Source organism: Gymnoscopelus braueri, assembly GCF_963280865.1.
Source record: "Gymnoscopelus braueri genome assembly, chromosome: 19".
Taxonomy (NCBI): Eukaryota; Metazoa; Chordata; class Actinopteri; order Myctophiformes; family Myctophidae; genus Gymnoscopelus; species Gymnoscopelus braueri.
This window is the reverse complement of record NC_137621.1, coordinates 32,486,412-32,499,233: the sequence shown is the minus strand read 5'-3', so window position 1 is coordinate 32,499,233 and position 12,822 is coordinate 32,486,412. Positions and strand designations below refer to the sequence as shown.

The window sequence follows — 12,822 nt, the reverse complement described above, 5'->3', positions numbered from 1 at the left end:
CCCCCCCCACACACACACACACAACCACAGAAGCTCTATATACTTATCCTACAATGAATAGCACAAACAGCCGAGCTACAAGCTAATCTACAAGGTCACAACACGTGCGTTGTGAGCATGTAGATCTGCTTTATTTTGTTACCTTTTTGTTAAAAAATATTCACATTGAGAACGTAAAGGCAGACAGCAGATGAAAGCAAGTTATGATTTTGTGACTAAAATGCCTGACTTCTTCCAAACCGACCAGGCCTCACGCACTGCCTATTATACTGACCCCTACAATTACTACTGTTGACCCCCACTAAAATATTGACTGCTATTTTAACTACTGCTTACAAATCTGGGAGGTTGTCGGCAGTTCCGTGGCTCAATGTCCTGAGACTTATTGAACAGATAGTCGGAGAACTCCTTCTCACTCATGTTTCCCATGGGGTTCAGGTTCTCAAAGAACCTCTGTGTGGAGAACAGAGCACAAAGAAAGACACAACAGGAATCTAAGGTCAATAATCACAATCTAAAGAGCTTGATTGGTTGCGCACGGCGTCGCGAAATGAAAATACCAAAATCTTTTCATTGTGCAACACCGCGAGCATCCATGTATACATTTGGCTTAAGAGTCCAAAATAAATACATAAAAATGCCCCCAAAATATTTTTTTTAATAAAAAACAAACAAAATATAACACACAAGTTTAAGAAACGAAAATTCCCAAATACACACAGATGAGAGGACAAGGTCGTACCTTGATGTCGTGCTCCACCTTCAGGCAGTATGGCTGATTCTGATACTGCTGGATCTCTCCTGTGATCTCAGCCACTTTCCGTCGCTTGCTGAAGTTAATCAGCTCCTTGCCGTGGCGTTTGAGGAAGTCCGGGTTACCCTCCTCCGTCTTCAGGATGTTAGTTAAGTAGATACCTGAGGAGGATTTGTATTTCTTTTTTTATTTAAATTTGTATTTCTTTTTTGTCTTTCAAACTAAATGACAGCGAGTAACAGAGGGAGAGCAGCCTAGTGTCGCCTAGTGTCTTCATCAATACACCACATTGACCATATTCATTTAGATCAGTGTTTTGTCTTCTACAGTCAAGACAAGGCCATAGCTCACACATATCAGGCACTTACCAAAGAAAGGCACACAGGGTGGGTTTATTGACTTTAGTTTGGCCAGGTACTTCTTGAAATGGTCCTGGCTGAGTTCAACGGCTTCCTCCAGGATCTTCTTCTTCCTTTCAGTGACCCCCTGTATGTGTGTCAAGGACAGGAACATCCCTGCTTAGACAGCCCGTTTAGCTTGTTCAAATAATTGACATAAAATTCAACTCCAACTAATGAAATGATAGCACAAAACAAGGTATTATACAATGATACAGACAGTGGGAATGCATGTCCTTGCTCAACAAAATGATAACCCTGACTGTATTTTAGAGACACTGAACAATGAACTTTGATTTGCACATGGAATTTTTCATTGTTTACCTTGTTGGCTTTTATTACATTTTATGGTTACACACGGTTTATTATTAGCATACAAACAGACCTCGAAGGTGTGGTCCAGGCGGTACACAGGGACAGAGTTAATGGCGCTGACCACCTCTAGGACCCCGTTGAAGTTGTTGAGCTCCTGGAACACCTGCAGGATCTCTATGACCCGAGTGAACACTGCCACCCTCTCATCCAGGTTCTCTGCTTCTACGATGCACCTGCAAAATGCACACACACACACCACACTAATGAAGATGAAGTCTAATTTCCATGCAAGTACATGAATTTCTTCCTTCACTAACATGTTTATTCCCCACGCAGACAACAAAGCGGTCGTGATGACAATGATGGTCAAATAGGACATTTGGTGAACAAAGGGGATGTTGGATACGTACTTCTCGAACCACAGCGTGAGGTTGGTCGTGTGCCGGATCATACGGAGCAAGTTAGGAGAGTTCTTCTCTTTATCCTCTTTAGTCCAGACGCTTCCCACCAGCTCAGACGGCCTGACAGCTCTGTGGATGAAGCCGTATCATCAGACAAGGGGGAGAGGGGATGTAATGCCTTTGAATGATACTCCCGTTGCATATGAAAAAGTATTTTTTGCTAGATGTGTAATGCTGCGTAAGACAATATACCGCAGTTCTGTGACATCATTGCATGGGCTTTCTCCACGACTGCGTTTCTTTCTTAGCACACGTAAAAACGCACAAATGTATCTATAACTTACGCAAATCTCTGCATGCGTGTGAGTCTGTGTCTGTGCGTATCTTTCCTTCGCGTATCTCGAGGACCGCCCGACCGATCGACTTCAAACTTCACTGTAACCTTGGGGACCCGCGGGAGTGGGGTACCCGGTGTGAAGTCAGTCGGATCGACGGTTTTCCAAAATATATCGATAGATCTGCGAATCCCCATACACTATATGGTCGGACCAGCGGTAAGGGATTGACAGATTTCCATATATGGGAATAATAGGGACACAGACAGACGGGATGGTACAACGGGTATTGCACAACCTCAGGGGCAGGCGTTCCAGACAAGCATCATTCCCAACAGGCATCGGCCTTGTAATTATCATTTCTATTGACGGAGGGTTGGCTGGAGTTTCTGAAGTGTCCTTGAACCCCGAACTGCTCCAGATGAGCAGGTTGGTGCCTTGCATGGTTTCCCCCGCTGTCGGTGTGTGTGGGAATGTGTGAATGCAATGCACATTGTAAAGCGCTTTGGAAAATCACAAAAGATAAACTATTTATCAGGTTACATTTTATAGAATTTCAATTCTGTCAGCAAATTGTTTGTCTTCATCACCATTCTCACTTGTATATCCTGTATGAGTCTCGTTTTTGGATAAAATTGGTATCCCAACCTGATTACAAAAGAGCTGTACAGATGGGAAGACCGTCTGAAACACTCCATAGCACTGATAAATATCAGAATGTAGAGCTATTTAAAACTTGTATTTACAAAATTGCCACTTACACCACCATTCAGTGATTTGGAGTTTATGGGTGCACATAGAGACTCTGCGTGCTACATATATTCCCCCAACCCTCATTTACAAACAAACATGGACTTAATTATGTTAAAAATGTATGAATAGATTCATAAATGAGACATGGAGGAAATTTGACATCAACTGACCTGTACAGCTCAGACTCTAGCAAGGTCAGCTGGCGGGCAATCTCTATGGGGTGAAGGGTCATGAGGTCAAAGGTGTCCACTTGCCCCGCCCTGCTGATGTGCCACTCTATGGGTGGGGGCGGGCTCTCAAAGGTGATGTTGTGACTTACACCATTGGACTGAGTCTGCAGCTTCCTTTTGATTATTTTATTGATAGACTCCACCCACTTTCTCATACTCTTGCCTGGTCAAGGTAAGACGTAGAGAAACATGTTAGAATCAGTCCATTCACAATATGTATGGCAGAATGAGCTTGTTAATCGACTCACAATGCCACAAGACTTGTCCTGGTCAATGAAAAGGATTTGAATCATGTACAGTATGTATGTATGCATGTCTAATGTATGCACACATTGCAGAAAGGCTAAGCAGAATGGAAACACTAGTATCTAGAACAGACCTCGAAGTTGAATTTTGCTGGTGATGTACTCCTCTAATTTACTCCTCAGTTCTGGGTCATTCTCAAAGTCATAGAAATGATGTTCAACCCACTGCCGGAAAACATTGAGTACTCTGTGATGGAAAGATGGATTTTAAATATAATATACAGTACATATAGTATATTGTACAGAGTACGTTCATAAACAAACTAAATCAATGCATGCACAGCAATTAGTCCAAACAATCTTTAGATAGTTTGGACTAAGTAGAAGAAAACAACAAAGAAAACTGTATCAACAGAGGACAGAAGCTAAATTCATATTTAGTAAATATACAGTATAAGGGCATAAACATGCGTGCACTGCAGTTACTCCAAACTATGTTGTTTCAAGTACTAGCAAAGAATTTCCATCAACACTGTACCATTAGTGGGATATGTTTTACCATTGCGGTCTTACCTGAGCTGGACTGGTTGTACATACTCCTTACGGAATCTCTGGAGCTCTGCTGCCATTGGCTGATCACCATTCCACAGAGCTTGTCTGTCTGCCTCTGTTGGCTCCGGTTCTGGGATCTCAATCCTGGGGGAAAAAAATCGGGCAAATAAGGCATTTCATTTATTTTCTGAGGGATTTTTGAAATGTGACTTTTTTGGGGTGGGGGCCTTCTCAGCATTTTGTATTAGTGACAGTAGTGAGACAAGAAAGGGGTAGAGAGACATGGGAAAATAAATGAAAAACGTCACAGGAGCTGGATTCAAACTTTGGTCCTCGTGACTCACAGGGAGCCTGTGGCTAGTGCTCTAAATGGCTATACCACCAGGCATCCCCATTATTATTATCATTATTATTATTATTATTAAGAGATTACGGCTTTGTCACACTGTAAAGAAAAATCTGAATGTTGACATACAGCTGAGGAAAAGTAACTTCACAGTTGGATTGTGTCATATAAAAGCACATTTGGGGGGAATGGAGTCAATGGACAACTCCTCTGGTAATACCATACCTGTCTATTAGCAGGCTGAGAAGCTCCTGCGGTTTGCAGAAGGACCGGTATGTGGTCAGAAACGTGCGTACAAAGTTGGGATCTACAATCATAACAATACATGAGTGAGTCATAAGAATGAAAAAAAAAGAGAAAAACACTTGAATTTGGGCATTTGAAACACCCGCTAGAGGTTTGCCCAAGAAAACATTTAAGAGCTCAAAGAATCCATGTCACGTCTTTCCTCAGTAACTTACCAGCATACATATGGTAGGTAAGTCTCTCTATGAGCTTGACCACGGTGCCGGCTTTTATGATGGGGATTCCGGTCTTGCTCTGCACCCGGTCCTCAAACACAATGTTTTCCTCAGAGTCCTGCACAGCAAAGCGGTACACCTCTGGCGAGGGCAGCCTGAGCGGCTGGGCCTGTTCCTCGTGCTGCAGCACCGTATCCAGCATGCGGTCCAGCGTGGATCGGTACTGCAGGGTCACAAGCGCCGCCATCCACGCTGCCTTTTCCTCTGCCGACTTGGCGCAGAACACCGCACAGTTCTCGTCCTTGCCCGCCAGCTCGAAGGCGTGCTTCAGCTCCGGCGAGTCCTCGCGGTCTACAATGCGTGACTTCCGCAGAACAAACTTCTCCTTGAGGCGGTACTCTGCCCCGCTGCCTGCGCCCGGCAGCCTGGAGCTCTGGTTGGCCTTGCAGCTGATCATCAGGCCATCGAACAGGAAGTTGTGACGCTCATGCTTGGCGCCGGCGCGCAGCAGTGGACCCTCCAGGATGTACTCGCTGCAGCACTGGCCGATGTCCTTACCCTCCCAACCGTCTATGCTCTTCTGGATCTCGTTCATGCGCTTGATGGCCAGCTGCTTGCTGCGCACTTGCCGGCTGTATGGCCGATACATCGGCTCACTGTACAAGGGGCAGAGAGTTAGCATCTTCTTAGTATTGCTAGATGAATAATTTTACTATGTGGATACAACTTTTAGAGCATACATTTTTCACAGCTTGAAAGGGGTGGAGGCAATTCTTGAGCAAATCTGCTTTAACCACATGACCCCTAGTATCCCTATTCTGGCCATGTCATAATAGGCAAACATTTGGCCAACATTCAGCAAAGAGATTTGGTGTAGAGGGAGGAAAAGATGGAGAAATTCATGAGGAATGGAATGAAAAACTAAAAAAGCAGATCACATAAGCTACAATTTCTATCCTTCGGATAAAAACCAGTAGGGGAAATAGGATATAGTCAATCCTGGGAAGAGCTGTCTCCGGTACTCGTCCAGGCTGCGTAAACACTGGATAGTCAGCCCCTATTTATGATTTTATGTTTTTTTATTTTTTTATTATTGTTTAATTTGTTGTGTGTGATGTTGATGATTTGTATGTACTCTATGGACCCCCCAGTGTCTGGAATAAAGTTTGAATTGAATTGGGGGCCAAGTACAGACAACATACAGGGTGTAAGTGGTTGAGATTTACTATGATAAGACTTTCTCTGACATACGAGTTGAGCAGTTGGCGCAGCATGACGGACTGTCACAAACACATTTCTGAGAAACTGCAACCTGTTACCATTTAGAAACTGGCGTGAATTTGTATTTATTACAACTTTCTTCCCCCCCCAATTAATAATGCAGCAATGTTCAATCTATGCACCACAAACGTGCATAAAATCATAAGAGTCTTACCCGGTCTTGCGACGAGGTTGGTGCTTGCTGTAGATGCGTTCCACGCTGCACTGGAGGTTGAGCAGTGCTGTAATGGCCTGTTTCAGACATTCTCTGTCATCCTGGTCTAGACTGCGCTCCTGCAGTTGCTGTAACAGCGTCAACAAATGCAACAGATATCTCATTGGAATTCTGAATATAGATGTTCCGAGTACAGCAGAAATATTAAGATAGTGTATATTGTAGATGTATACACGAGACATCTATAAGAGAGGTTTACTTTATAAAATGTTATTGCAGGACAGGTGATCAAACAAAAGCCAGATCAGCATAAAGTGTTATGCGATGTGTGGCTCAACTAAAATATCCTTATTTTATCAACTGTTGCACAAGACTTTGCCATAGAAGCATGAATTAGGCTCACACACACAGTGAGTGAGTGAGTGAGTGAGTGAGTGTGTGAGATGTCCAGCATATATGGTCAAAATGTCTCCATGTTTGTATTTCATTACAAGGTTTCATAAGGATTATGAAATGGAAAAAAACATATGGACTTATTAATAAATTAGGCATCATCTCTTTGTCACTGAAAATAAAAAAAGAGAAGAGGTGTCTGATGTAGTACTGGGAAAGCATTTAGCCCGGGGACATGACAGTAAGTAAGGACATTAAGTAGCAATATGAAAACATAAAATGTGTACACATTTTGTTGTACATATGAATGCATGACGCTGTACTCTCAGTTAGTTATTGGGGGACTAACCATAAAAAAAATAGGACAGGACAATAGTAATCTGTTGGAAATAAAAGGGAGATTTGTATCCAAACCAGCCGACATCCCTAAAAAAAATCATGTAAACAATAAAATCCCTCCTTGATTTATTGTTTGTCGCACTTTTTTATTGTTTGTCGCACTTTTCAATACTTGTACCTGTATGAGTGAGTGAGAAATAAACCCCTCTTGATTTTACGGTTTGAACTGCCTTGGTTCCAACATACCGTCAGGAGTTCAAAGTAGTGCATGCAGTGGTACACTGGAACCATCATGAGCTGGGGTAGGACATACTGCACTGCTTCTTTGAAGCCCTCTGCAACAGACTGGTGACACAGAAAGAGACAGAATGGAAAACTCTTATTGTGGAATATTGAGTCGCTCTGTTTATCTCTAAGAAGAGGATGCAAGAAGTCACAAATGATGCAAGAAAGAACTGTTTAAGTGCCGAATCAAAGGGCTAATGGTTTCAGCATTCAAACTCCAGCCACTGTCTATATACGACGTCCCGTAATATCAACATAAGGGGATGGACGGGTGAGGAAGAAGCAGTGAGGGAGAGAGGGAGGGAGAGAGAAAGGGATGGGGAGAAGGGAGGAGTGGTTGACCGAGCAGGGCTGGAGGGTAACTGGAGAGGGGGTTGTCATAGTATCCATTTAAACCCCCTGGTCCCCTGATAGACGAGTCTGAATCAATACTCTAGTACTCAGACTCCACAGGAGCACCCACACTGTCTGTGTATGGAGAGGAGAAAGATGGAGAGGAGAAAGATGGAGAGGAGAAGAGGAGATAGGGGAAGGGAGAAGAGAAGAGAAAAAGACAAGAGAAAGGACAGGGGAGAAGAGGGGAGAGTAGGTAGAGAGGAGAGAGATCAAAGGAGAGGACAGGGGAGAGAGGAAAAGGATAAGGAAATAAAAGGAGAGGCAAGGGGAGGAGAGAGAGAGCAGGGGAGCTAAACTGTGAGCATGTTAGCGACCAGCGACACGCTGAGGGACACCAGTGGAACAATGGGCAATGTTGACATTATCATGTCCCTATATAGGCTCACAATTACATTGTATTTTTCAATTACACTGTCAATACACATCTGCTTCCTTGTCGAGTTATCCAAGCTGAGATGTCCAATGTGCGCTTCAGGCTTTGGCAATCATACCATGCATTACGTTTCTGGAATTGTGAGACAATGAGATAAAAAATACAACTGTATCTATGAGCAACATATAACATCAAACAACAACATAAAAAGTATTGCAATTCATAAGACTAGTGCACAGAGTTGAAACAAAGACAAACAATGCCGTTTGCCATACGAGCTACAAGAACAACATGTACCCATTTCACAGAGGTACAGGACTGACTGGGACCAAGTTGTTCTTTTTTTTTTGATGTCTTCATTTACGGCTTATTTTCAACATGAGACACGCCTCGGGCCAGACCCCCACCCACCCACACACACACACACCCTGAACCTCTATCGGCCCCTACCCCCACCACTCTCTCCAGGAGAAAAATGGCCCGCAGTGTGGCTGTCTGTTCTATTTTTAAAAGGCGATGTAATTTACCCACAATACCAAAAGCTGCAGAGTGCAGTGGCTGAGTGCTTGACAGACACATCCATCTGACCAAGGGAACGGGGGAAGAGGGAGCGAAAGATGGAGAAATTCATGAGGAATGGAGTGAGAAACAAACAAAACAAAAAAAACGATCACATACACCACAATTTCTATCCTTCCGATAAAACCATTGGGATATGAAATTTAGCCAATGGAAGAAACATGCACTTAACTGTGTATGTTGTGTTACCAAAATGGAAAAACAGAAGGGCAGATGGGAACCTCCTTCGGCAGTTTTATCTACTGAAGGAACCAAACACAAAGTGGAAGGCTTCTAAAATAAGATTACACTCCTGCTATATAAATGGGATAGGAGCAGTTTGATAGGGGAATGAGTGGAGGGAGGGAGGGAGAGAAGGGCTGCTGAGAGACAACCATTACAGCATGTGCCCCTGGGACTGGTGGAGATCAGCTAACGCACACACACACACACACACACACTCACTCTCTCTCTGTTGGGCATCTCACTGATACAAAGTGTCTGTATTACAATGGCTGATATACACCAAGAACATTATGAATTTAACCGCAAATTGCCACACAAACAAACTATTTTAATTAATGTTAATGCATGATTTTCAGTCCAAGGGTATAAAGAAAAATCCTGCACACTGCTCTTGCGTCACGTTTATTAGAGTACTATAGTTTCAATCCTGCTGGAACTAAATGTGGTGCTTTTTTGAAGAGCAGTGTGCAGAATTGAGCTTGTTTGGCTTTATCCTCCACCCTTATTCTGCACATCCTCCATTTGCTGCAAAAGAGATTTTAACATACCTGTCTCACAGAGGTTTTATCATACCTGCCGTTCTTACCTGTAATCATTTACTTTCTTTTTTATTTCATCCATACTTTCTTAGATAGCTTTCACACCTATAGTTTGCGAAAACGTGGTCCGCTTTGTTACTGTACATTGTTGCATTTTTTCATTATGTCTGGTTAAAGTTAACCAAGTGTTAAGTTACCCAACATTTGAACAAATGACACACGTTGTACATGTTGTTCATCTATTGGACAGAACATTTCTAGGGAAATCACTTCAGTCGTGGGTAATAATGGCGTATTGCTATATAACTTTCATTATTTCATGAAATGATGTTCCAGCCAAATAAGAACAGTGGAAACAGTATGAGCACATATGTGTTTAACATACGTGTTAAGCACGTCCGCCGATTTAAACAAGCTCAAAACACAGTTGAATGCCGCACCCCCACTATAAACCTGTAATAACCAGCCAACATGACTTGTTGGAAAAAGTAGCCAAAAGCCCACATTTCAGCACCACAGGGAATGAACAGCGACGGACATGCGCGCACATGCACTCACACACACACGTCAGTACAGGGATTGGAGATCAAAAGTTTAACGAACGATAGCTACACACACCATGAAATGCACAGAACGTAATAATCAATGTCACTGAAATTATTTCATAAAAAGGCTAACATGAACATAAATCATAGGTTAAGCGCACACACCCCTGTAGGGGTATAATGGGAAAAAATGCAAAAGCATCAAAATGGAGCTGGTTTCTGCCCGAAAGCAACGATATGTTCTCTGTGTCGTTAATATACAGAAGATGAGGGAGTTAATCATTGAAAGTTATATGAATTAAACTGGGGGTGTTTTAGAACCCACACCCCCAGAATGAAGTATAGTCCCACCTGGCTGCACATATTCACATTGATATTCCAACAACCTCAGCTACTAATCTGGAACCCCTGCGTCGACGATTGCTACAGTGAACGTAAACGGGGGTAACACTGCTAGTTATACTACTTGCATTAACCGTCAAAATATTGCTTATGTCTATATAGTCGTTTTCCTGAATCAACACACGATGCATTGTAATACATCTTCCTAGATTAGGTCCTATATTAAGTCTGATTACATTCACACGAAACGAATTAGACAAGGTTCACTTGCAACCGGACCCAGTCTCGAATTTTGGTTGACCAACCATGGTTCGGCTGTTTGATCTGCAACAGGGTTCGAACACACGTTCTCCCCTCTCCAAACAAACTGGACCAATGGAGTACACAGACCATGGTTCGATTAAAATGGACTAAACTAGTCCATGTGTGAATGTCCCCTTATTCTTATTTTTCCTTTTTATTTCAGTATGTCCATCATCATTATTATCATCGTCGTATTGTTATGCTAACACCAATATGTTGTTGCTTGTACCTGAGTGAGTGACAAATAAACCCCTCTTGGTTCTGATCCTATGCTACTGCACTGAGACGCATTTCGAGGTGGAAATATTTCCTTTTCCTACAACAGTCCAAAGTTACATGAAATAATGACTGACTCTGTTACAATGACTTATGACTAAGAGACAAACATAGCATTTAATATGTTATGTTTAATTTTAGAGCCAAGGAGAAGATGTCAACAAATTGGACCAGCAGTCAGGAAAACTCACATACTGTATCAACACAAGGGCCTTTTAAATGAGTGCAACGGAGTTGTAAGGAAAAAAATACAACACCCCCCCCCTGAAAGGGGACCACAGACAACAAAAATGCATCCATTGTGATTCAAAGCTTTAATTTTAACTTGGTGGGCTGTGCTGTATATTTTCTCCGCTCTCTCTTCCGAACATCAGCCTTCAAAATAAACAGTAATCAGAGGATAGCACTGAGGGTGTACTAGTGTTGTTGATCTATGCTTGGGCTAAACTGGACTGGTCCTGTCGAGGTAACAGTACTGAGCAGTACTGGCTCTTCGTTATCACAACATCACAAAGACGACGATATTACTGTAGTGTAGTCCACAAATATTAAGTAAAAAAAAGTGTTTGACTGGAGGTGTCAGGTTAAACATAGCATGCCCCAAAAGAAGACCAGGGAGGGAAGTTTAAGGACGGAGATAATAATATTAAAACAATTAGTAGCAGCACTTAACTCATTTCACATTAGCACTGAGAGCACTGCTTGGATATGTACTCTCTACGCTTTGAGCTAATATGATTACATGTGAATGTTGCGGCTCTCCGCGGTTTTCGGCCTGAGAAAACACTAGCAAATATTTCATCTTCAAAGGGGCCTGCCAAACTGCACCCCACTGAGCATAATTCAATGCTATTCCTGTGAGGAATGTCCAAATAAAACAATGCGGCAGCAGTGAATAAACGGTACACAGGACATTGAATATGTCATGACATGCCCTCAAACAGTGCTGGAGGCATTCCACCCGGCACCCAGGTTGACTTCAAAGTGAGACGGGAATAACGGTCAGACATTCTTGTGCTGGTATAAACACACAGAGTGACCTACTTGAGCTTTCATATTAAACAAACATTTACAATTACAGCTATGTCTACAGTATTTTGTGCCTTATACAATAGTGGAGATTGACAGCAAAGATGGGACAGAGAGAGGGGGAAAGAGGAGGATGTGACAATGGTCCTAAGGTGGGCTTCAAACCTGTGAGGTCTAAAGTACAATGTATTTTGGACCCATGACTGAGGGATACCAGGACACCTCAAAGAAAATGGTTTAAGCATAAGTCGACGTGTGCATGGATGAAAAACATTTCCCTAAATTTCTTGACTATATTCGAAGATTTTGGTCACTGTGTTAAAAGTTCCAGCCCTTGTTTTTGCATTTCAAGGGTTAGATCTGAAAACATACAAATGTATATACAAAACAACCTTGACAGACTTAAGGCCCACTCTCACAGAGTCCATAACTGTTTTCTGAAGGTCTTACCTGGAAGTACAGACAGACAGTGGATCGTGCCATCAGGTTGTTGAAGTGCTCCTGGAACTCCTTGCTAAGGATGTCCTGAGACAAGGTCTCATATGGGTCAAATGCCTGCTCCTGGAGGATCAGACAGGGGAGAGACTCTTGAGTCTCCACTGCGACTTCAAGGGGATGACAATGAGTGCATTCACATGTGTATGTAACCTTGGATGCTGCCTTGTGTCCTTGTTTTTTTTAAAGATATTTTTGGGGCTTTTTGGCCTTTATTTCTAGATTTCAGTAGAGACAGACAGGAAACAGGGAGAGACATGCAGCAAAGCTCGTCGGAAACAGGACTCGAACCTCGAACTCAGGCTATATTGTAGCCAAGGTGCCCGGAACGCTATGCCAGCGGTCCGGGCCCTTGTGTCCTTGTTAAGGTGATTAGAGAAATTCTGATTCCGATCAGCCCAAATAATCTGGGAACTTCTGAGTTTGAAGACAATGTTTTTCCAGGTCAGGACAGGCAGACTTGCATACCTCTGCATAG

The 12,822-nt window shown here is 42.8% G+C and overlaps 1 protein-coding gene across 1 annotated transcript in view; it reads right to left on the bottom strand.

Annotated features, from left to right (window-relative positions):
• The window catches only part of sos2 (son of sevenless homolog 2), a 49,121-nt gene that overhangs the window by 6,572 nt on the left and 29,727 nt on the right, over nt 1-12,822 (bottom strand). Inside the window, exons 7-19 of the mRNA XM_080413591.1 lie at nt 12,300-12,410; nt 7,204-7,302; nt 6,226-6,353; nt 4,791-5,446; nt 4,555-4,636; nt 4,005-4,127; nt 3,566-3,678; nt 3,127-3,349; nt 1,878-1,997; nt 1,538-1,700; nt 1,123-1,240; nt 743-915; nt 337-453 (exon numbers count right to left, since the gene is read on the bottom strand). Coding sequence (XP_080269717.1) covers nt 337-453; nt 743-915; nt 1,123-1,240; nt 1,538-1,700; nt 1,878-1,997; nt 3,127-3,349; nt 3,566-3,678; nt 4,005-4,127; nt 4,555-4,636; nt 4,791-5,446; nt 6,226-6,353; nt 7,204-7,302; nt 12,300-12,410 — 2,226 coding nt within the window. The remainder of the gene's footprint in view (nt 1-336; nt 454-742; nt 916-1,122; nt 1,241-1,537; nt 1,701-1,877; nt 1,998-3,126; nt 3,350-3,565; nt 3,679-4,004; nt 4,128-4,554; nt 4,637-4,790; nt 5,447-6,225; nt 6,354-7,203; nt 7,303-12,299; nt 12,411-12,822) is intronic.